General features: G+C 40.5%; 2 protein-coding genes across 2 annotated transcripts in view; one reads left to right on the plus strand and one right to left on the minus strand.

The window, feature by feature from the left end:
- Positions 1–1,991: 1,991 nt before the first annotated feature.
- LOC147003569 (F-box/LRR-repeat protein 12-like) lies at positions 1,992–6,321 on the plus strand. Its single transcript, XM_085842253.1, has 3 exons — positions 1,992–2,751; positions 3,154–3,254; positions 5,433–6,321. Exons 1-2 carry the CDS (start codon positions 2,047–2,049, stop codon positions 3,229–3,231), a joined length of 783 nt encoding a protein of 260 aa, XP_085698379.1. The 5' UTR covers positions 1,992–2,046; the 3' UTR covers positions 3,232–3,254; positions 5,433–6,321.
- Positions 5,072–25,488, minus strand: part of LOC110297373 (vomeronasal type-2 receptor 26-like) — a 31,692-nt gene continuing 11,275 nt past the window's right edge. Inside the window, exons 4-6 of the mRNA XM_021166128.2 lie at positions 15,148–15,357; positions 12,405–12,528; positions 5,072–7,811 (exon numbers count right to left, since the gene is read on the minus strand). Coding sequence (XP_021021787.2) covers positions 6,835–7,811; positions 12,405–12,528; positions 15,148–15,357 — 1,311 coding nt within the window. The 3' untranslated portion in view covers positions 5,072–6,834. The remainder of the gene's footprint in view (positions 7,812–12,404; positions 12,529–15,147; positions 15,358–25,488) is intronic.

Genomic DNA, 25,488 nt, shown 5'->3' on the forward strand with positions numbered 1-25,488 from the left:
AACCCACACACCTTTGGTCACTTGATCTTTGACAAGGGAGCAAAAGCCATCCAGTGTAAAAAAGACAGCATTTTCAACAAATGGTGCTGGCACAACTGGTGGTTATCATGTAGAAGAATGTGAATCGATCCATTCTCATCTCCTTATACTATGGTCAAATCTAAGTGGATCAAGGTACTCCATGTAAAACCAGAGACAGTGAAAATTATAGAGAAGAAAGTAGGGAAAAGCCTCGAAGATATGGGTACAGGGGAAAAATTCCTGAATAGAACAGCAATGGCTTGTGCTGTAAGATTGAGAATCGATAAATGGGACCTCATAAAGTTGCAAAGCTTCTGCAAGGCAAAAGACACCGTCAATAAGACAAAAAGACCACCAACAGATTGGGATAGGATCTTTACCTATCCTAAATCAGATAGGGGACTAATATCCAATATATATAAATAACTCAAGAAGGTGGACTCCAGAAAATCATATAACCCCATTGGTATGAATTTCTTATCTTGATACAAAATTTGAAATTAATATTGTTACTCATAGATAGGGCTAGTAAATCTGTTTAGGTTGATTAAGTAACACAAGTTAATGGCTAGATAGTAAATGCATGGTTATATTAGATTTTGGTTTAGTTAAAATAGTGTCTTCAATATAAATAGAAACTGCTTAACAGTTCAGATATACGTTACATAGATTGATAGTCTCCAGAAATCAGAAATCCACTGAATGCCATTTAATATTAATTCATTATTAAAGATCATTTGACTATGAGACATGTCTGCTCCTGATAATACCCCCCTTCATGGTTCAAAGAAGAAGCTGAGCATCAAGACCTCCATATAGAGTTGTTCCAGTTATGGAAATGTAGCTACTGGAGAAAAAGTGCCCTATTCATTACAGCAAAAAAGAAAAAAAAAATACTGTCCAAGAAAGGATGTACAATGCAGGAGAGTTGACAGATTAGCTTTGCAAAGACAGAGTAACCTAGTCTTTCATAATTCCTGCTTCATTTAAGATCTGTTAGATGATCCTGGTCCAGAAGGCTGAAGACAGATCTTCCAATATTTTGAGAAATAGAGGACTGTCCAGGTAGTCAGCTGTCTCTAAAATTTGGTTAAGTTTTGGAAGTTATGTTTTTGTGCTTCCTATATATTCATGTGACATTTAATTCATTCTTGGATTTCTGATGGGGTTGAAGACTAATTATAATCTCATAATCAAACCTAAGTTATTTAGCATTGAATAAGATGATATAGAAAGGATGGTTTTCATATGGTAATATAAGTTAAAGTCAGAACACCATTCAGGTATAGAATTATAAACTCTTTAAGTCAGGATAGATGGTAGAATACTTTCTCTAACTGACAAATATGATGGACTGGATGTTAATTGTATTTCATGGTTGATAATTTACATAATTGCTATGGTTATGCTCAATTTATGTCTGAGAGAAGAGCCTTTTTAATGGACAGAAAGGGCGAGATGTTGGAGATTGGTTCTAATGCTTTGTCTTAATTTGGCTCTGAAAAGTCATGCTTCCAGATGCTGAGGGTCCCTGCCCCCAGCTGACTTTGATTAGTAATCAAGAATTGTCTTACAGCAAATAGCTGGGCAGGGAGATGGAGCCAGGACTTTTAGATTGTGTGGGCAAGGGACAGAGGGGGAAGAACAGACAGAATTCCCATGATGGGGAAGCAGAAAGATGAAACTTAAAGGCCTGCCAACATGTAAAAATCCGGGAAAGTGGCCCTAGGGGCCACTCCCCTAATTAGGTATAGAGTAGAAGAGATAAATATAGACTTAGCGAGACTTGGTGCTCTTGGAGATCTTCTCTTACCTCCCTGTCCGGGACCGGATCCGCATCTCCAGGTGCGGCCCCGCTCCTCGGGGGAAAGAGCCGGGCATGGGCTCGGCAGGAGATGCGGATCCGGTCCCAGCGGGCCGGGGTCGTTCTAACGGCCGGTCCACTCCTCCAGGGTCTGTCACCGCTGGAAGAAGGTAGTGGATGACCGGTGGCTATGGCGACACGTCGACCTGACGCTCTACACGATGCGGCCGAAAGTCATGTGGCACCTCCTGCGCCAGTACATGGCGTCCCGGCTCCACTTGTTGCGCATGGGCGGCTACCTGTTTTCTGGCTCTCAGGCCCCACAGCTGTCCCCCGCCTTGATGCGGGCCCTGGGTCAGAAATGCTCCAGTCTGAAGCGCCTGTGCCTGCACGTGGCTGACCTGAGCATGGTGCCTATCACCAGTCTCCCTAGTACACTGAGGACCCTGGAGCTGCACAGCTGCGAAATCTCCATGATCTGGTTGCAGAAAGAGCAGGACCCCACGGTGCTGCCTCTGCTGGAATGCATCGTGCTGGACCGAGTGCCGGCCTTCCGTGATGAGCATCTTCAGGGCCTTACCCGCTTCAGAGCCCTGCGCTCGCTGGTGCTGGGCGGCACCTACCGGGTCACTGAGACCGGGCTAGATGCCAGCCTGCAGGAGCTTAGCTACCTGCAAAGGCTTGAGGTGCTGGGGTGCACCCTGTCAGCTGACAGCACCCTGCTGGCCATCAGCCGCCACCTTCGAGATGTGCGCAAGATTCGGCTGACCGTTGGGGGCCTCTCAGCCCAGGGCCTGGTCTTCCTGGAGGGAATGCCTGTCCTGGAGAGTTTGTGCTTCCAGGGTCCCCTTATCACCCCAGAAATGCCCACACCTGCTCAGATTGTGTCCTCCTGCCTCACCATGCCTAAGCTCAGAGTGCTTGAGGTGCAAGGGCTAGGCTGGGAGGGTCAGGAAGCAGAGAAAATCCTGTGCAAGGGCCTGCCCCACTGCATAGTTATTGTTAGGGCTTGTCCCAAAGAATCCATGGATTGGTGAATGTGAGGGCGTCACCCATCCATCTCTGGAGCCTAACCTAGCTTGGAGAGTGACCTTACAAGCAAACTGAAGCATGTAAATTCATCAGGCATGAGGGAACTGGAAGTGTCAAGGAAAGGAAGCTAGGACCTTGGGGCTTCCTGAGCTGGGGTTATCTGTAATCTGGCTCACCTCAGGCTCGTCATCAAGCCTCTGGAAGGCCCCGTTCACACATTTAGGAATAGGCATCATAGCTACCTCATGATTCATTTTAAAATCTTTTAACACCCCCTCCCCCTCTTTCTTTTTCAGTACCTGGGACTCAAACCCATGGCCTTAGGTCTGGTAGAGAAGCACTGCTGTGCTGCTGAGCCACCCCAGAGACCTTAGAGAGGGCTCATTTTCAAGTGGAGGTGTGTGGGGTTCAGGGCTCCGAGGTTGGCCTGATTTTCTACATACATGGTTGAGAGGCATGGAGGGCAGGGGCAGGGGAGCATGCTATTGGATTGTCCTGGTTTTCTAGAAGGTTCTCAGTCATATTTACTGTATTTTGTATCCTGCCTTTTTCAAGTTTTCTACAGCATATATTTTACTATTAAAGAAAAATAATGTTTTCCAAAAAATATATATATAGACTTAGCAAATATTAATTCAAGAATACTAGAGGGGAGTGTGTGCTAGCCCTGGGGAGGTTTGGAAGTGCCCAACCATTGACCTAGTAATAACATTGCATGTGTGTGTGTGTGGGTGTGTGTGTGTGTGTGTTTCATTTGCAAATCCAGAGAGCTCTGGCAGGTGGTTAGAAGCCCATCCTGCTGGGAGCTCAGAGAAGATTAAACTATTCACTGTTATAGAGCTTTCTATGGTGGAGATTTCCAGGTGTGGATTGTGGGTTTTCAAGTCCAGAGCTGGGAACAAGCTCAAAATTGGTTGGATTTCACGTTCTGATCTTGAGCCTTTTACTCTGTAGGCCAGGGCCTGCTAGGTCTGGCTTTTAAGGCAGTTAGAGCATTTTGCAGAACACTGGTGGTTGGGAGTCCTCAGTGGAGGGAAGTGGCCATTTCTGTGTGCCTCAAGGCACTTAACCAGAGGCTGGTTACCCAGAGACCTAGGATAGAACCAAATAAAATTGATGGAAAGTCAATTAAATTATTCCTAATAATACTTTGCTATACTTGCAGACAGAAACATAGCATAATCATCATCAGGGGGCTTCATCCAGCAATTGATGGAAATAGATGCAGAGAACAACATACAGCCAAACATTAGGTGGAGCTCAGGGAATCCCTCAGAAGAGCAGGATGAAGGATTGTAGGAGACAGAGTGGTCAAGGACACACAAGAAAACACACAGAATCAACTAATCTGATCTCAAAGAGGCTTACAGTGAGTGAACCACCAACCAGGGATTCTGCATGAAATTGACCCAGGTCCTCTGCATGTATTTTGTGGATGTGTAGCTTGGTGTCCTTGTGAGACCCCTAACAGTAGAAATAGAGGATGCTCTGGTTCTTTTTCCTGTTCTTTGGACCCTTTCCCTCTCTTACTTGTTTGCCTCATCCAGGCTTAATATGAAGAAATGTGTTTAGTCTTACAGCAATGTGATATATGATGTTTGGTTGATATCCTTGTAAGGTCTGCCCATTTCTGAAAGGATAATAATGGATCTGGGAGAGAGGGGAAATTAGGGACAGGCACTAGGAGGAGCAGAAGTAGGGGAAAACTATAGTCGGATGTAATATAGAGATTAAAATAAATAAAATAATAATAAATTAAGCAAAATGGGGTAAAAAATCCAGAAAAAGTTAACAAATTCTAAGTTTGGCTAGATGCTTCAGCAGATACATTTACTTAGTACACAAATCTGATGACCTGCATTTGATCCCAAGAACTCATATAAAGGTAGGAGGAGAGAACCAGCTCTACAAAGTTGTCCTCTATTCCACATGGGAACCATGGCAAGCACACACACACACACACACACACACACACACACACACACACACACACACACACATTTCATATGTACACAATAGGTAATTTTTATATAAAAAGATAAATTCCAAACTCTGTTACTCCAAATAATAAATATAATTTCCTAACATCACCATAATTCCATTCTTGAAGTTAAAAACAGATTAAAAAATTGGCTCAGTAACTTAGTAAGCAAACACACCTGCTGCTAAGCCTGAGGACCTTTATTACATCCTCAAGTCCCAGTGATTGAAGAAGAAAACTTACTTCTTCCATTTCTATTTGACTCACACATATGTAGTATGGCATTTGCATATCCCCAAACATGGAAACAAACACAGAAGGAGCACACAGAAACACACCAGTCTATCAATCAATAAATATAAAATTAAAAAGAAATAGAAATATCAGCAAAAACTCCAGTTCACCAGCCTATTATATTTCAGCCTATAGTTATTTAACATCAACTTTCAATAATTTGATCTATTTTTATAAGTCAGAATATAAAGAAAGGTCACATTCTGTATTTGATTGATAATTCTTTTAAAAATACTAGCTTTATTGAGACATAATTTACATATAGTATAATTCATTCATTTACATTGTGTAATTTTCCAGATGTGGGAGCACACCTAAAATACCTGCACTTGGAAGGCTGAAACAGCAAGATTGCTACAAGTTTGAAGCCAATGTGGATGTTGTGGAAAGATGCTGCCCAAAATAAATAAAAGCAGATGACAAATAACTTGTCTTAAATATATATTCATATTATTTTACAACAAATACCAAATAATTTTATTTATTTTAATTAAGTGTAAGTGTCAGTATGAGCACATGTGCTCACAGAGGCCAGACCTGTTGGATCCCTAGAGCTGTAACTACAGGTGGATATGAGCTGCCTGGTATGGGTTGTGCTGCCAATTGGAGTCCTCTGGAGGAAAAGTAAGTATTCTGGAACACTGAGCTATCTCTCTAGTCCCACAAAGTCACTTTTAGAACTTCACACCTCAGAAATAAACACTTCATACTTTAGTCTTCACTCCTCCCTCCCCTCCATACAAGTCAAGAAACCTGTAGTCTAATGTGTGCTGCTATGAACCGGTTTACTTCATCAGAATATTTCATTAAATGGAATATTAAAATATATTATTTTGATTGACTTCCTTAACTCAGTATAAAATTTTCAATACTTAACTGTATATTAAACAGTATTCTACTACTTATGCTTAATACTTATTTACAAATAATGCCATTGTCATTGAGTAAGTCTTACAAAACATTCATTAACTGATAAGCATTTAGATTCATGCAACTTTTATTATATAAATAATGCTTCTCTGAAGTTTTGTTAACAGTCTTTACAGACATGATTTATTTTTCTTGAGTATATATCTAAAAGCGAGATTGCTCAGTCACATGATAAGTCTCTGAAGGAATTGTCAGTGAAAGGTTCAATCACCAGTACTCCTACTCTCATAAACAAACAAACAAACAAACCTCAAAACAACCCCCCAAACCCAAACCCCCCAAATCAACCAAACAGATTATCAGATCAACAACTGCCTGTCAATTTTACACACCCTCAGCAGCCCTTGACATTATCATCATCATTGCTTCATTATCCCACCTTTGCGTTGATGTTTTGTATGTATGCATGTGAGGAGTGTGCTGTTGTTTACAAGCAGATGTCTGAGAAAAAAAATCAGTGATGTCATTTCACTACATCCACCATGTGTGTCCTAGGATCACACACAAATTGCCATGCTTACTGACAAGCGTTTTTACCCATTGAACAATATTCTAAGCTCACCTTTCCAAGTTTCTTAACTGTGATGACTTTTAGCAATACATATGGAGAGAATAGTCAGTGACAGTCTATAAACCCATTCTAAACCCAATAGTCACTTCTTTTGTTCTAAGTATCTCAGTTTAATCTTGATCTGTCTTTTAAATATCGTTTGCTCCACATACAAACAGTGAGCTGAAATCATTCACTTGGTCTTGATGACTCCCCTGAGGACTAGATCTTGAGGCTTTTTGGTGGTGATTTGGGGACATGCATTCTCTGGGGCATCTCACCCTTTTTTTCTTGCTGAACCTGGTGGTCTTGCCTTAGCCAGGCAGGGGTGTTCTTCTCAGGTTTCAGTAAGATGATGTAGCACTTGGGGATGAAGATGCCACCCAGAAGCCCAGCAGTGGAGGCCAGGATGGAGAAGATCTCTACAGCCACAGTGGACTTTCCCCGGGCACTGTGGTACAGGGGAAGGAAGGCTGTCCAGACACTGCAGAAGAGCAGCATGCTGAAGGTGAGGAACTTGGTCTCATTGAAGACATCTGGAAGGCCCCTGGCTAGAAAAGCCACAGAGAAGGTACCCCCTGCCAGGAAACCCAAGTAGCCCAGCACACAGAAGAAGGTGGCACCAGAGCCTTCCTGGCACTGGATGACAATGTGCTGGGGCTCTGAGATCATATCCCTTTCTGGGAATGGTGGGGAAGTCACCAACCACACCCCACAAAGAACAACTTGTATTAAGGAAGCAATGAGGACCACGGAGGTCGAAGCACTGGGGCTAAGGCATACCTGGATCCTGCTCCCTGGCCTGGTGACTCTGAAGGCCAGGACCACTGTGAGAGTTTTGGCCAGAACAGAGGAGACAGCCACTGTGAATACCACAGCAAAGGTGGTCTGACGGAGGAGGCAGGTGGTGACAGTGGGTCTCCCAAGGAAGAGCAAAGCACACAGGGCACACAGGGAAAGAGAGATCAGGAGGAAGTAGCTGAGAGTTCTGTTGTTGGCTCTGACCACAGGTGTGTCTCGATGCTTCAGGAATACTCCAAGAACCATAACAGCCAGACCAGTCAGCAAGAGTGCCACCAAAGCCAAAATGAATCCCAATGGTTCCTCAAAGGCCAGGAAGATCTCTGTTCTGGGCAGGCAATGGTCTCTGGTATGACTCGAGTACTGCTCCTTGGGGCACAGAAGACATCTTTTCATGTCTATGGGAGACACAAGGACACAATATCTGTAATACAATAGGAACTACACTAGCTCTAAAGGAATGTGTCCTAAGTGCTAATTGTTCTTGCAGTTTTTTCATGAATTAATGTATTTATGACTTATTATTAATGTCCAGGTTTAGAATTGGTAATATTACATGCAGAGGCACAAAGACAAATTTGTTCTCTCTCTCTCTCTCTCTCTCTCTCTCTCTCTCCATATATATATATATATATATATACATATATATATATGTATATATATATATTATTTGAGGGTTTTGTTTTTGCCTTAAAACAGTGTCTCCTGTAACTCAGCCTGGCTTTGTACTGGTTGAGACTCAGATTACCTTCAATTTCTCAGCCTCCTTCCTTACCCTCTTAAGTGTTGTGGTTAGAAAAACTGTACTACTTTACATAACTTATTTGAATTGCGGTGTGTGTCTGCATGTTTGTATGTTCATACATGTATGGTGTGGATGCACATGGAGACCAGAGATTGTCATCAGATATTGTTTCTCAATCATTTCGCACACATTATTATTTTTTAATCAAACTTATTTATTTTATTTGTTTATATATTACATATTTATTCATTTTGTATACATTGTATGTCTGTGTGTGAGCTCAGGCATGCCTTGGTGTGCCTTTGCAGGCCAGGACAACTTTCAGGAATCTAGTCCTATCCTTCCAATATGTGAGTCTCAGGAGATAAACTCAGGTTGTCAAAGTTGACAGAGTGTTTGAACCCATTTCAGTTGTCTCAACAAATATGTTGAGTATGCTCATATATATATATATATATATATATATATATATATATATATATATATATGGAATGATTTACTTTATTTCACTTGTTGAGTGTTTTGTCTGTCTGTATGTATTGTATGTATGCACATTATGTATCCTGGTAACTGCAGAAGTCAGAAGATGTCATTACATTCTTTGTAACTGGAGTTACAGATGGTTATGAGTCATCATGTGGGTACTCCTAACTGCTGAACCATCTCTACAGACCCTCTCTTTATTAGTTGTTGAGACAGGATCTCCAACTGAACCTGGAGACTACACTGCTCAGCCACAAGAATTTTCTCTTATGTGAACTTTTTAGTGCTTAATTTTTCTCTCCAATAGAAAAATTTATCTTAACAAATGTTTTAGACTGAATTATACCCTCCAAATTCATTTTTAAAAATCCTTTTCCTCAGTATCTCAAAATGGGATTATATTTCACAATAAGTCAGAGGGACACATGCATACACACATATCTCCCCTCCATACCCTTCAGGAAAAACATCCTGGGGACAGCTTGGCTTTGCATTTCCAGTTTTCAGCGTGTAAAGGAGTAGGTTCTATATAAAAACAGCCCAGAATATGGTGGTCTGTTGCCATTCAACCTCTGAGATGAACCCAACTAATACAGAGAAAGAAGGAAGTCACACAGAACAACCATGATGCAATACCACTTAAAAGAGTTTGAAAAGCAAGTGAAATTCATCAGTCTGCATGGAAGTCAAGTGTTTTTATAAGGTTTGTAGACACTTGTGGAAGTAGCTTATGCCATGGTTCTTTTAATTTTTTTATGTTTTTCATTTTTTCAAGACAGGATTTCTGTGGGTATTGCCTTGGCCATTCTCAGACTCACTCTGTAGACCAGGCTGCTTTCAAAATCACTTATAAAGATGAGATAGACTCTGCTCCCAGTGCTGGGATTCAAGGCCTGCAGCACTCTTATCCAGTGACACTATGTTTATTGATATGGGGACAAAGGGTAAGCAGTGTTTGCTATTAGACATTTCATTGGGTTGTGCAATTATGGATCATTCACTTGTCCTACTCAACAAAGCACTTCATTATTCACCTATCCTATTTAATAAAGCACTTACTTAAGACCAATTATAAGAGTAGCATTCTCTTTGTTATGGAATAGTTGGAAGAATATTGGCTCTTCTTTGAAAGTCCAGTAGAATTCTACACAAACACTATCTGGCCCAGGGCTTTTTTAGGGGAGGGGGGAGTTGGGAGAATTTTAATGACTGCTTCTATTTCTTTAGGTGTTATGGGAGTATTTAAGTAGTTTATCTGGTCTGGGTTAACTTTAACTTTGGTTAGTGTTATCTGTGTAGAAAATCATCCATTTCATTAAGATTTTCCAATTTTGTGGACTACCGTCTTCTGAAGTAAGACCTAACAATTCTCTGAATTTCCTCAGTGTCTGTTGTTAGGGTTCCCCTTTCATTTCTGGTTTTGTTTATTTGGATATACTCACTGTCTTTTGGTTAGTTTGGCTAAGGGCTTTTTTATCCTCTTGGTTTTCTCAAAGAACCAATTCAATTTTGTGTTGTTTTCTTTGTTTCTAAGTGATTGATATTAGCCATGATTTTGATTATTTCCTGCCTTCTACTCTGCTTTGGTGTGCTCAAGTCTTTTTTTTTCTAGAGCTTTCAGGTATACTTTTAAATTGCTAGTATGAGAGCTTTCTCATTTCTTATTAAGGTATTTAGTGGTATGAATATTTCTCTTAGCACTGCTTTCATTGTGTCCCATAAATTTGGGTATCTTGTGCCTTTATTTTCATTGAATTCTAGAAGTCTTTAATTTCTTTCTTTTTTTTCCATGTCCCAGAGAGTAGAGAGTAGAAAGTTGTTCAATTTCCATGAGTGTGTAAGTTTTCTTGTGTTTTGTTGTTGAAGTCCAGCTTTAAACTGTGATGGTCTGAGAAGATACAGGGCATTATTTTGATTTTCTTATACCTGTTGATGCTTGCTTTGTTACCAACTATATGGTCAACTTTGGAGAAGGATCCATGAGGTGTTGAGAAGAAGGTATATTCTTTTGTGTCCCGGTGAAATATTAGGACCATTTGATTCATAATATCTATTAGTTCTGCTATTTCTCATTAGTTTTTGTCCAGATGACCTGTCAATTGCTGAGAGTGGGCTATTGAAGTCTCCTACTATTAATGTGTGGAGTTCAATGTGTGATGTAAACTTTAGCAATATTTATTTTACAAATGTGGGTGCCATTGTGTTTGGGGCATAGACATTCAGAACTGAGATATTACCTTGGTAGATTTTTTTCCTTTGATGAGTAAGAAATGTCCTTATATGTCTCTTTTGATTAATTTTGGTTGAAAATCTATTTTATTAGATATTAGAATGGCTACTCCAGCTTGTTTCTTGAGTCCATTTTCTTTGAAAACATTTTTTTCAGCCCTCTACTCTTACGTAGTAGTTATCTTTAATGTTGAAGTGTATTTCTTGCATGTAGCAGAATGATGGATTCTATTTTCACATCCATTTTGTTATTTTGTGCCATTTTATTGGGGAGATTGAGTTCATTGATGTTGATCGATATTAATGACAAGTGATTGTTATTTCCTGTTATTTTGATCTTGGTAGTGTTAGTATGTTTGTGTCTGTGTGTCTGTGTATATGTGTGTCTATGTGTGCTTCCCTTGTTTTTGCAAGTATGGAATTACTTATTTCCTGTATTTTCTTAATGTACTTACCCTCCTTGGGTTGTATTTTCTATAGGGCTGAATTTGTGGATAGATTTTCTTTTAATTTGGCTTTGTCTTGAAGTATTTTGTTTTCTCCATCTATGGTGATTGAGTGTTTTGCTGGGTATAGTAGTCTAGATTGGCATCCAACAGAATAAACTACACATGGACCCTTGGGGCTTTTATAGACTTGAACCAACAACCAAAGAACATACTCAGACTGGATCTAGGGCTCCTTGTACTTATATACCAGATATGCAGCTAGGTTTTCATGTGGTCCTGAACAACTGGAGTGAGAGCTATTCCAAAAGCTGTTGCCTAGACATGAGATATGTTCTTGTAGCTGGGCTACCTTGTGTGGCCTCAATGGGAAAGGATATGTATAGCTTACCGAAACTTGATGTGACATGGTAGGGGCATACCCAGGGAGACCCCACCCACTCTGAGGAGAAGGGAATGGTGGAAGGATTGTGGGAGAGGGTGACTGGGAGGAGGAGGGCAGTGAATGTGATGAAAAGTGAATAAAAAATAATAAATAAAAATAAAATTAAATTAAAATGCTCAATGGTGCTCCTTCCTAATGTCCACATAAAGCAGAGATTGTGTAACATCTCAGTAGATGGGTGCAGTGGTTTTTAACCTCAGTAGATGAGAATTATCCCTATAGCTCATATATTTGAATGCTTGATTCCTAGTTGATAGACTGCAGGTGGTGGATTGTTGATGTTTCTGATTGTGGTCTTTGAGGGTTCAAAATTCCAGACCATGCCCACTCTCTACATCTCTGCCCCTGCAGATAATTCTCATCTACTGAGATAACCACTGTGGCCTGTGGATCAGCATATAAGCTCTCAGTTACTGCTGTAGTACCATGCCTGCCTGCCTATTGCAGTGTTTCCTGTTGTGATGGTCATAGATACAGCCTCTAAAACTTTAAGTAAACCCCCAGATCATTGCTCTTATTTTAGAAGCTATCTTGGTCATAGTTTACTTGCACAGCAGTAGAACAGTAACTAAGACAATGGAGAAATACAGCAGGCTCACAGTGCTCTGTTTGTCCTTCAGATCCCAAGTCCATATGCCCTTACCTCTTTGGTCTGCAAATTGTCCCTCAGGGCATGGTCTGCAATCAAAACAGCAGTGGGGGGCTCCCAGTCTGGGCACTTGGCTGAATCCTGGAAGGCAGCTTTCACTGCAGACAGAGGTGGGCACCTAGTAACAGTGAGCATAGTGTCATTGTGACTCTCTAGGAAATCATGCTTAGCCTCACCCTGAGAAGCAGAACAGAACAGTTTCCTCTCAGCCTACTAGATGAGATGCCCTGCAGAAAACATATGTATCCTAAGAGATGCTAGACTGCAGAAGTACCATTGTATGTAATTGGAGAAGGGCTACATATAGCTTCCTTGGCTAATGACTTCAAAACTTAGCTAAACAGTCTTCTAATCTCTCTGTGGTACCTAAATCAACAATTGAAGGCACAGGGCTACAGAGATGGCTAAGCTGTCAGAAGTATATACTGCTCTCTCTGAGAAGCAGGGTTCAATTCTCATCACCCACAGAGCACCTTACACTGTAACTCCAGTTCCAGAGGATCTAATTCCATCTTCTTACCTCTGTAGACACCAGGTGTACACATAATATGTATGCAGGAAAATATGCACACATGCAAAATAAACTTGAAAAGAAACTGTAACATGGTCAGACATTACAGAAGCACTGCCATGTCTGTCTGTCAGTTCAGCCTGCTTGTCTCAGTTACTCAGAAAACCATCATTCTCTCTCTCTCTCTCTCTCTCTCTCTCTCTCTCTCTCTCTCTCTCTCTCTCTCTCTCTTTCTTTCTTTCTTTCTTTCTATCTTTCTTTCTGGAATAGCCCATAACCTGGGAATGCTTCCCTTGCAACTTTTGGCTTTCTTTCTGTTTCTCTGAAGTTCCCTGCAGCCTTGTGATTGCTTTCTGGACTCCATGCCTAACTCAGAAGACATGGCTGTCTCAGTTCCTTTTCCCCATCTCCCTCCTTTGTGAAGCTGCTGAGATTTATAGTTTGACTGTCCTGTTTGTTATTTTTGTATATACTCTAATAATTAAGTATCCTTGAGCTTCAGAAAGAGAAAATTTACAGGTAGTAACCTTTAACACCTTAGCACAGACATAGACACACAGACACAGACACACACAGACACACACAGACACACACAGACACACACACACACATGCACATACCCACACATGCATCCCCCCACTTCCAGTACAGACCTACAAAGGCTGCCTCAGTTTCTTTTAGCACACCTCCAACTCTAGACAAGGATTATCAAAAGGGCAGTGAAGATCTCTGAGATCTCTGCCATAAAAGAAGAAATTAAAACAATTTCCCAGTGCAAGCACATTAAAAGGTATTCCATAAGAGTCTTCTGAACACTTAGCATGTGTCTATGAATCAGAATCTCATTCTGATGAAGAAATCTTTAAGGTCACCATTGACTGGAGATGCCACCAGGACAAACTTAGAGGAAGTTGCAGAAGGAGGGGGATTCTTTGTCCACTGGTATAGGACAGGAAGCTGAAGCGTTTCTATGTGGCAGATTACATACATAGATATGCCTATCTCAAAACAGCTGATTTATTAACATTTGTTAATAAGTGTTAACATTTAAACCTCAAGTTATTTCCCAAAGTCTTGTGTATTTTGGACCACTGATTAACAGAAGGTGGGATTTTGAAGAATGTTTGGATCTTGATGCATCTGATATAATCAATGGGTCAATTCCTCAGTAGACTCATAATTTGATGAACTATTGTAGGTGGAAATAGGATGTGGGATCTAATTGGAGGAAGAGAGAAACAGGGGCTATGCACTAGTAAGATCTAAGTTGTTTATGTATCTAATCTATCTATAGCCTCACCTCCCACTTCCTTGGTCCCACGAATGGGGAAACTTCCACCACACATCCCTGCTGCCAAGACATATTGTCTCAACCACACACACTCAAAGCAATGGATCCATCTGGCTTGGCCTTCCATGAATCAATAAAAACCTTTCCTCACTTCACACCATTTCTAGGGTATTTGTTATGATTGAGAACATCTAACACAGCAAGTACCCAGAGAGTGTCTGCTGAGTCCATTTCTCAGGTGACCCATGGGAAGGTGTCTGGTTTAGTGGGTCACTATCTTCCTTTTCATTGAGCAGGTCCTGAACACAGACAATGAAAATATTCTCAAAAGATCACCAGGTACAGATTCTGATTCTACTTTGGGAGACTAGTATGTTTTTGCCCCCATTTTACACAAGTATGCATTGTGTAATTATGTGTATGTGTGTTTTTACATCTATATGTGATTATGTGCATGTATGTATGAGTGCATGTAGAGGCCCAAGGATAATGTTGGGAATCACCCTCTATTGTTTTTCCACTATGCACATTGAGGCACAAAGTAAAATCCTGAGATAACTGATATGGTGAGTTTTACTTGCTGGCTTGTTTTGGGCATCTCCTTGTCTCCAACTTCCAAGAATACAATTACAGGTGGACCACACTGTCCAATCCACATATACAAGTGTTCTAGAGACCTAATGTCTGGATAGCAAACACTTTAACTGCTAAGCCATCTCTCTAACTCCAGCTCTGATATATTTATATTTACTGGTGAGCGAGTATCATTCAGAGAATGCTCTTTTATGAGGTAAAGAACATAGTCAGTTATAATTGACTGGTCATATCTAGAGTGACATCTACTTACACAGAGATCAAGAACCCTGGACTTTAAATTTTTCTGTGACTTTATCATGGTAACACACAAGAGTCACCTCTGCATCTAGGCAACTTACTTGGATATCCTCCTTCAAATGGACCTTCATTTTGTTCTCTGAAGAGGCTTGAGGGTCTATGATGCCTACATGAACCAAGTGGAATATGCCCTTGGGGATCTTCTGTCCTTGGAGAATGTCAAATTTTGACACCAAATCTCCATTGGCATCAAACGTAATTTCAATTCCATCAGGAGTCTTAAAGTGAACCTTTCTGAGGGCATGAAGCAGCTGAGGAAGAATGGGAAATATTGTAGACTGGTCATGGCAAGTACCCAGGGAATTATTCAAAATTCCACAGGCCATTCACCTCTGCAATTGTACAGATCCTCCTCATCTTAGGACTGGCCCCAGTGGCCAGTAGGTATAAGAGGGCTTAAGGATGTGTGATATTTTCAGAGACTCACAAACACGTTCTAGCTTTTATAAAGTAATCATTCATAATAATTAATCCTGATATTTTAACCTCTTTCTCTCCCTCTGTCTCTCTCTGTCTCTCTGTCTCTGTCTCTCTCTGTATAGCTCACACACTTTAGGCATTTCAGAGGACAGCTATCAGTTGTGTTCTCTCCTTATGCTGCCATATGTTATTCAGGAGTCTAACTTAGGCTTGGGTACAAATTCCATTATCATCTCACCAGCCTTAAATTTACATCCCAAACATCACAATGTGGTGTTATTTCCAGGGTCTCATTTGACTATGTACTACTGGCTTCAAACTTCCCATCAAAACTATTTAGACACCAAACCATAGTAAGACTTCCACAGACTGGCCCCAGCCCACCTAGGTCTCCTAATCACTCTGACCTATATGGCACATTCCTTTAGTACTCATGTGGCTCTTCTTTTTTGTTACCATTCTAGGGTGTTGATACATGCTATCCCTGCCATATGCAATGCTATTACTTTTTCACATGGTGAAATTTCTCATTTTCTATTTGGAACTCAGATATTTCCTGAAAGAGAGAACTTCTCAGACCATACTCAACCCTTTCCTTGCTTCCCACTCCTTCTACTTTACATTTTTTCATAGATTACTGACACAGTAACCACCAGCCTCCTTTTGTTTATTTTGAGACACTATCTTGCTGTGTAGTTTAGATTGGCATTGAACCTGATTCTCTTGCCTTGACTTCCTGCAAGCTAGGATGACAGGCTTGGATTGCTAAGCCAGGTGTCATGTAATTTCTAATCAGTCACTCTCAGCCAAAATGCCAACAATTATCACTGTACATCTGGCTCATATGTATCTTTGCCAGGCACACAGTAGAGACTCAAGTCACCTGAAGGAAGCTAATTAAAACATACCCCTCCTAGGCCACCAATCTTAATGTGTTTACTCTCAGTGGATTGCAGAAGATAGACAGACAAATAGAGATAGGGTGGAGTCAAAAAGGAAAAAAAAACATTATATAAATGTATGAAATTGGTATCCTCTCTGCCTGAACACCATCTTCTATCTGATTTGCACCTCCACCAGGAGCAGATTGGTGTGCTTGCCCTTCTCCAATACCCCATAGCATGCATGTCTCCCAGGAGGTCTGCCACAACCAGAGACACAGGTAAGACCCACACCTCAACATTCATGTCAGTTAGAACCCCCGTAGAGCCCAGCAGATGTGGGATTAATCCTGTCTGCCTGAGCACCACCTTCTCTCTGGACTGCAACCTCACTATGGGGTATAAGAGAGGGGCAAGCATGTCACTCTGCCCTCTCTTATACCCCATAGTCTGCCTGTCTCCCAGGAAGCCAGACATAACCAGGGACACAGGAGGTTCACCCTAACCAGAGATACAGGAGGACTGCTATTACCAGGTATACAGGAGGCCCATTATAACCAGAGACAGTACTGTCTGATTCCCAGAAGGCATGATTTAACCCATCTCACCCATGCCTCCAAGAAGGTAGACTATAGTCAGAGAAACCCAGGCCAGTTAATACCAGAGACAAACAGATGGTAAGAGGCAAGAACAAGAACATGAGAAACAGAAGCCAGTATAATTTGGTGCCATCAGAACCAAGTTCTCCTATCACAGCAAGCCCTGGGTACCCTAGGACACATGAAAAGCAAGATTCTGACCTAAAATCCCATCTCATGAAGATGATATATGCCTTTTCAGAGATATAAATAACTTCCTTAAAGAAAAACAGAAAAAGACAGCCAAACAGGTAGGATCCTTTAAAGAGGAAACAAATAAATTCCTTAAAGAAATACAGGAAAAGACAAACAAACATGTGAAGAAATCGAACAAAACAGCCCAAGACCTAAAAATGGAAATAGAAACAATAAAGAAGAGGGATGCAGGAACCCCTGTTAGGCCAGTGACACAGGTTCCTTCTGGTCTGAGCCTGTGCTCTAAATGGACCTTGGGTGCTGGTTCTACACCCAGTCCCACAACACCCAGAGGAAGCTCAACTTTCAGGTGCTCTAACATGCCCAGGATCAGAGGTGAGGCCACAACATCAGCCACAACACCTGGAGTAACTGAGTCCCCAGAATCCAGGAACACAGGAACCTCTGCCCAAACAGTGGCACAGATTCCTTTCAGTTTGAACTTGCACCAGGAGCAGAATTTGGGTGCTGGCTCTGCACCCAATTCCACAACACCCTAAGGAAGCCCCACTCCCAGGTGCTCTAACATACCCAGGATCACAGGATCACAGGATTACAGAGGAAACTCAATGCCAAGAAACTCAGATACACCCAGGATCACTGGAGCTGTGACATACTCAAGATCAGAGCTGAGGCCACATCATCTTTCCTAAAACCCAGAGAAAATGGGACTCCCCCCACCCCCCCAGGAACCAGGGAAACACAACCCCCAGCCCAGCCATAGTCATGGGTATCTTCCAGCTTGTACCTGTGCCCAGAGCAAATTGGCTCTGGCTTCCCAATCACCCCTGCAACACCCAAAGAAAATTTGACTCAGAAGAGGTCTGAGAATCTCAGGATCATAGGATCAACAGAATCTCAGGATCATAGGATCCCAGAATCACAGGATGCCAGAGAGAGCTGGACTCTGAGTAGTTCTGATACAACCAGGATCACAAGTGCTCCAGTCAGAGGCAGCAGGGGCAGGTAGCAGAAGAGATAACCAGATGGTAAAAGGCAAGTGCAAGAACATAAGCAAGAGAAACCAAGGCGACTTGACATCATCAGAACCTAATTCTCCCAATACAGTAAGTCCTGGATAACCCATCACACTGGAAAAGCAAGATTCAGGTTTAAAAATCACTTCTGATGATGATGATAGAGGACTTTAAGAAGGACAGAAGTAACTACCTTAAAGAAATACAAGAGAACACAGATAAATAGGTAGAGAACATTAAAGAGGGAACACAAAAAAATCCTTTAAAGAATTACAGGAAAACGCAAGCAGACAGGTGAAGGAATTGAACAAAACCATCCAGAATCTAAAAATGAAAAGAGAAACAATAAAGAAATCAAAAAGGGAGATAAATTTGGAGTTAGAAAACCTAGGAAAGAGATCAGGAGTCATAGATGCAAGCATCACTAAGAGAACAGAAGATATAGAAGAGAGAATCTCAGGGGCAGAAATATCACAGAAAACATTAACACAACAGTCAAAGAAAATGAAAATTGAAAAAAGATTCTAACCAAAAGCATCCAGGAAATCCAGAACAAAATGAGAAGACCAAATTCAAGGATAATAGGTATAGAAGACAGTGAAGATTCCCAACTTAAAGGGCCAGTAAATATCTTCAATAAAACTATAGAAGAAGATCAGGGGCACAAGTCCCTTCCGGTCCACACCAGCACAGGGGTACCTTGGGCATGGAGTCTGTGGACACCTGTAAGGTATACACAGGAACCTCCACGGAATCTTAAGACCTCTGTGAGTGGATCACAACTACTGCCAGGAGGCAGGTTCGAACACCAGATATCTGGGCACCTTCCCTGCAAGAGGAGAGCCTACCTGCAGAGAGTATTCTGAACACTGAAACTCAGGAGAGATCTAGTCTCCCAGGTCTGCTGATAGAGACTAACATAAACATCTGAGGAAAAAGATCTAACCAGAGACAACTACAACAACTAACTCCAGAGATTACCAGATGGCGAAAGGCAAACGTAAGAATCTTACTAACAGAAACCAAGACCAGTCACCATCATCTGAATGCAGCACTCCCACCCCACCCAGTCCTGGGCACCCCAACACACCCGAAAAACTAGACCCAGATTCAAAAGCATATCTCATGATGATGGTAGAGGACATCAAGAAGGACTTTAATAACTCACTTAAAGAAATACAGGAGAACAGGGCTAAACAGGTAGAAGACCTTAAAGAGGAAGCACAAAAATCCCTTAAAGTATTGCAAGAAAACACGACCAAACAGGTGATGGAATTGAATAAAACCAATCAAGACCTAAAAAGGGAAGTAGACACAATAAAGAAAACCCAAAGTGAGGCAACGCTGGAGATAGAAAACCTAGGAAAGAAAACTGGAACCATAAATGCAAAAATCAGCAACAGAATACAAGAGATGGAAGAGAGAATCTCAGGTGCAGAAGATTCCAAAGAGAAAATCGGCACAACAATCAAAGACATACAAAACACAAAAAGATCCTAACTCAAAACATCCAGGAAATCCAGGTCACATTGAGAAGACCAAACCTACGGATAATAGGAGTAGATGAGAATGAAGATTTTCAACTTAAAGGGCCAGCAAATATCTTCAACAAAGTTATAGAAGAAAACTTCCCAAACCTAAAGAAAGTGATGCCCATGAATATAGAAGCCTACAGAACTCCAAATAGACTGGACCAGAAAAGAAATTCCTCCCGACACATAATAATCAGAACAACAGATGCACTAAATAAAGATAGAATATTAAAAGCAGTAAGGGAAAAAGGTCAAGTAACATATGAAGGCAGGCCTATCAGAATTACACCAGACTTTTCACCAGAGACTATGAAAGCCAGAAGATCCTGGACAGATGTTATACACACCTTAAGAGAACACAAATGCCAGTCCAGGCTATATACCCAGCCAAAATCTCAATTAACATAGATGGAGAAAACAAATTTTTCCACGACAAAACCAAATTCACACATTATCTTTCCACGAATCCAGCCCTTCAAAGAATAATAATAGAAAAAAAACCAATACAAGGATGGAAACCACGCCCTAGAAAAAGCAAGAAAATAATCCCTCAAAAAACCAAAAAGAAGATAGCCACAAAAACAGAATGCCAACTCTAAAAACAAAAATAATAGGAATCAACAAATACTGTTGCTTAATATCTCTTAATATCAATGGAATCAATTCCCCAATAAAAGATATAGACTAACAGACTGGCTATACAAACAGGACCCAAAATTCTGCTGCTTATAGGAAATCCATCTCAGGGAAAAAGACAGACACTACCTCAAAGTGAAAGGCTGGAAAACAATTTTCCAAACAAATGGTCTGAAGAAACAAGCTGGAGTAGCCATTCTAATATCAAATAAAATAGACTTCCAACCCAAAGTTATCAAAAAAGACAAGGAGGGACACTTCATACTCATCAAAGGTAAAATCCTCCAAGAGGAACTCTCAATTCTGAATATCTATGCTCCAAATGCAAGGGCAGCCACATTCATTAAAGAAACTTTAGTAAAGCTCAAAGCACATATTGCACCTCACACAATAATAGTGGGAGACTTCAACACATCACTTTCATCAATGGACAGATCGTGGAAAAAGAAACTAACAGGGACACAGTGAAACTAACAGAAGTTATGAAACAAATGGACTTAACAGATATCTATAGAACATTTTATCCTAAAACAAAAGGATATCGCTTCTTCTCAGCACCTCATGACACCTTCTCCAAAATGGACCATATAATTGGTCACAAAACAGGCCTCAACAGATACAAAAATATTGAAATCATTGCATGCATCCTATCAGACCACCATGGACTAAGTCTGCTCTTCAATAACAACATAAATAATGGAAAGCCAACATTCACATGGGAAATGAACAACACTTTTCTCAATGATACCTTGGTCAAGGAAGGAATAAAGAAAGAAATTAAAGACTTTTTTTGAGTTTAATGAAAATGAAGCCACAACATATCCAAACTCATGGGACACAATGAAAGCATTTCTAAGAGGAAAACTCATAGCTCTGAGTGCCTCCAAAAAGAAACTAGAGAGAGTACACACTAGCAGCTTGACAACATACCTAAAAGATCTAGAAAAAAAGGAAGCAAATTCACCCAAGAGGAGTAGAGGGCAGGAAATAATCAAACACAGGGGTGAAATCAACCAAGTGGAAACAAGAAGAACTATTCAAAGAATCAACCAAATGAGGAACTGGTTCTTTGAGAAAATCAACAAGATAGATAAACCCTTAGCCTGACTCATTAGAGGGCACAGGGAAAGCATTCTAATTAACAAAATCAGAAATGAAAAAGTAGACATAAAAACAGATCCTGAGGAAATCCAAAACATCATCAGACCCTACTACAAAAGGCTATACTCAACAAAACTGGAAAACCTGGATGAAATGGACAACTTCCTAGACTGATACTAGGTACCAAAGTTAAATCAGGACCAGATTAATGATATTAACAGTCCCATTTCCCCTAAGGAAATAGAAGCAGTCATTAATAGTCTCCCAACCAAAAAAAGCCCAGGACCAGATAGGTTTAGTGCAGAATTCTACCAGACCTTCAAAGAAGATCTAATCCCAGTTTTTCACAAACTATTCCACAAAATACAATCAGAAGGTACTCTACCAAACTCATTCTATGAAGCCACAATTACTCTGATACCTAAACCACAGAAAGATCCAACAAGATAGAGAACTTCAGACCAATTTCCCTTATGAATATCAATGCAAAAATACTCAATAAAATTCTCGCTAACCGAATCCAAGAATACATTAAAACAATCATCCATCCTGAACAAGTAGGTTTTATTCCAGGGATGCAGGGATGGTTTAATATACAGAAATCGATTAACGTAATCCATTATATAAACAAACTCAAAGACAAAAACCACATGATCATCTCGTTAGATTCTAAGAAAGCATTTGACAAAATCCAACACCCATTCATGATAAAAGTCTGGGAAAGATCAGGAATTCAATGCCCATACCTAAACATGATAAAAGCAATCTACAGCAAACCAGTAGCCAACATCAAAGTACATGGTGAGAACCTGGAAGCAATGCCACTAAAATCAGGGACTAGTCAAAGCTGCCCACTTTCTCCCTAACTATTCAACAGTGTACTTGAAGTTCTAGCCAGAGCAATTCGACAACAAAAGGAGATCAAGGGGATTCAAATTGGAAAAGAAGTAAAAATATCACTTTTTGCAGATGACATGATAGTATATATAAGTGACCCTAAAAATTCCACCAGAGAACTCCTAAACCTGATAAACAGCTTCAGTGAAGTAGATGGATATAAAATTAACTCAAACAAGTCAATGGCCTTTCTCTACACAAAGAATAAACAGGCTGAGAAAGAAATTAGGGAAACAATATCCTTCTCTATAGTCACAAATAATATAAAATACCTTGGCATGACTCTAACAAATGAAGTGAAAGATCTGTATGATAAGAACTTCAAGTCTCTGAAGAAAGAAATTAAAGAAGATCTCAGAAGATGGAAAGATCTCCCATGCTCATGGATTGGCAGGATCAACATTGTAAAAATGGCTATCTTGCCAAAAGCAATCTACAGATTCAATGCAATCCCCATCAAATTTCCAACTCAATTCTTCAATGAATTAGAAAGAATGATCTGCAAATTCATCTGGAATATCAAAAATCTAGGATAGCAAAAACTCTTCTCAAGGATAAAAGAACCTCTGATGGAATCACCATGCCTGACCTAAAGCTTTACTAAAGAGCAATTGTGATTAAAAACTGCATGGTATTGGTATAGTGACAGACTAGTAGACCAATGGAATAGAATTGAAGACCCGGAAATGAACCCACACACCTATGGTCACTTGATCTTCGATAAGGGAGCTAAAACCACCCAGTGGAAGAAAGACAGCATTTTCAACAAATGGTGCTGGCACAACTGGTGGTTATCATGTAGAAGAATGCGAATCGATCCATTCCTATCTCATTGTACTAAGGTCATATCTAAGTGGATCAAGGAACTCCTCATAAAACTAGAGACACTGAAACTCACAGAGGAGAAAGTGGGGAAAAGCCTTGAAGTTATTAGCACAAGGGAAAAATTCCTGAATAGAACAGCAATGGCTTGTGCTGTAAGATCGAGAATTGACAAATGGGACCTCATGAAACTGCAAAGCTTCTGTAAGGCAAAAGACACCATCAATAAGACAAAAAGGCCACCAACAGATTGGGAAATGTTCTTTACCTATCCTAAATCAGATAGAGGACTAATATCCAATATATATATTAAGAACTCAACAAGGTGGACTCCAGAAAATCAAATAACCCCATTAAAAATGTGGCTCAGACCTAAACAAAGAATTCTTACTTGAGGTATACCGAATGGCTGAGAAACACCTGAAAAAATGTTCAGCATCCGTAATCATCAGGGAAATGCAAATCAAAATAACCCTGAGATTCCACCTCACACCAGTCAGAATGGCTAAGATCAAAAATTCAGGTGACAGCAGATGCTGGCGAGGATGTGGAGAAAGAGGAACACTCCTCCATTGTTGGTGGGATTGCAAGCTTGTACAACCACTCTGGAAATCAGTCTGGTGGTTCCTCAGGAAATTGGACATAGTACTACCGGAGGATCCAGCAATACCTCTCCTGGGCATATATCCAGAAGATGTCCCAACCAGTAAGAAGGACACATGCTCCACTATGTTCATAGCAGCCTTATTTATAATAGCCAGAGCTGGTAAGAACCCAGATGCCCCTCAACAGAGGAATGGAGACAGAAATTATGGTACATTTACACAATGAAGTACTACTCAGCTATTAAAAAGAATGAATTTATGAAATTCCTAGCCAAATGGATGGACCTGGAGGGCATCATCTTGAGTGAGGTAACACAATCACAAAGGAACTCACACAATATGTATTCACTGATAAGTGGATATTAGCCCAAAACTTAGGATACCCAAGATATAAGATTCTATTTGCTAAATGCATGAAACTCAAGAAGAATGAAGACTGAAGTGTGGACACTATGCCCCTCCTTAGAATTGGGAACAAAACACCCATGGAAGGAGTTACAGAGACAAAGTTTGGAGCTTTGATGAAAGGTTGGACCATCTAGAGACTGCCATATCCAGGGATCCATCCCATAATCAGCTTCCAAACCCTGACATCATTGCATACACTAGCAAGGTTTTGCTGAAAGGACCCAAATATAGCTGTCCCTTGTGAGACTATGCCGGGGCCTAGCAAACACAGAAGTGGATGCTCACAGTCAGCTATTGGATGTATCACAGGGCTCCCAATGGAGAAGCTAGAGAAAGTACCCAAGGAGCTAAAGGGATCTGCAACCCTATAGTTGGAACAACATGATGAACTAACCAGTACCCCGGAGCTCTTGTCTCTAGCTGCATATGTATTGAAAGATGGCCTAGTCAGCCATCACTGGAAAGAGAGGCCCATTGCACTTGCAAACTTTATATGCCCCAACATAGGGGAATGCCAGGGCCAAAAGAAAGGGAATGGGTGGGTAGGGAAGTGGGGGGGGTATGGGGGACTTTTGGGATAGCATTGGAAATGTAAATGAGCGAAATACCTAATAAAAAATTTAAAAAATATCACAAAAAGAGGCAACCCTGGAGATGGAAAACCTAGTAAAGAGATCAGGAAGTATAAATCTAAGTACCACCAACAGAATACAAGAGATAGAAGAGAGAATCTCAGGTGTAGAATATACTATAGAAGATATCAACACACCAGGGAAAGAAAATACAAAGTGTAAAAAGCTCCTAAAAGTCTAAACCTAAGAATAATTGGAATAGAAGAAGGTGACAATTCCCAGTTCAAAGACCCAGAAAACATCTTCAACAAATTCATAGAAAAAAATCTTACTAATCTAAAGAAAGAGATGGCTGTAAATGCAAAAAAGCTTACAGAACACAAATAGATTACACCAGAAAAAAATCCTTCCATCACAACACAATAATCAAAACACAAAATACACAGAATAAAGAAAGATGAATATTAAAATTCATAAGAGGAAATGGCTAAGTAGTATATAAAGCCATATCTATCAGAATTATACCAGACTTCTCAATGAAGATTCTAAAAGCCTGAAGATCCTGGAAAGATGTCATACAGGCCCTAAGAGAACAAAAATGCCAGCCCAGGCTACTATACCCAACAAAACTCTCAATCACATAGATAGAGAAACCAAGATATTCCATGACAAAACCAAATTTAAATAATATCTTTCTA

Source organism: Mus caroli, unplaced genomic scaffold (genome assembly GCF_978045245.1).
Source record: "Mus caroli unplaced genomic scaffold, Mus_caroli_1 scaffold_8, whole genome shotgun sequence".
In the NCBI taxonomy this organism is placed as follows: Eukaryota; Metazoa; Chordata; class Mammalia; order Rodentia; family Muridae; genus Mus; species Mus caroli.

Bases quoted from the DNA above. Each gene is read 5' to 3' on its own strand.
- LOC147003569 (XM_085842253.1), top strand. From the start codon at position 2,047: ATGCGGCCGAAAGTCATGTGGCACCTCCTGCGCCAGTACATGGCGTCC. The intron at 2,752-3,153 runs GTGCAAGGGCTA...TTTCTTTTTCAG, and splicing joins CTAAGCTCAGAGTGCTTGAG to TACCTGGGACTCAAACCCAT.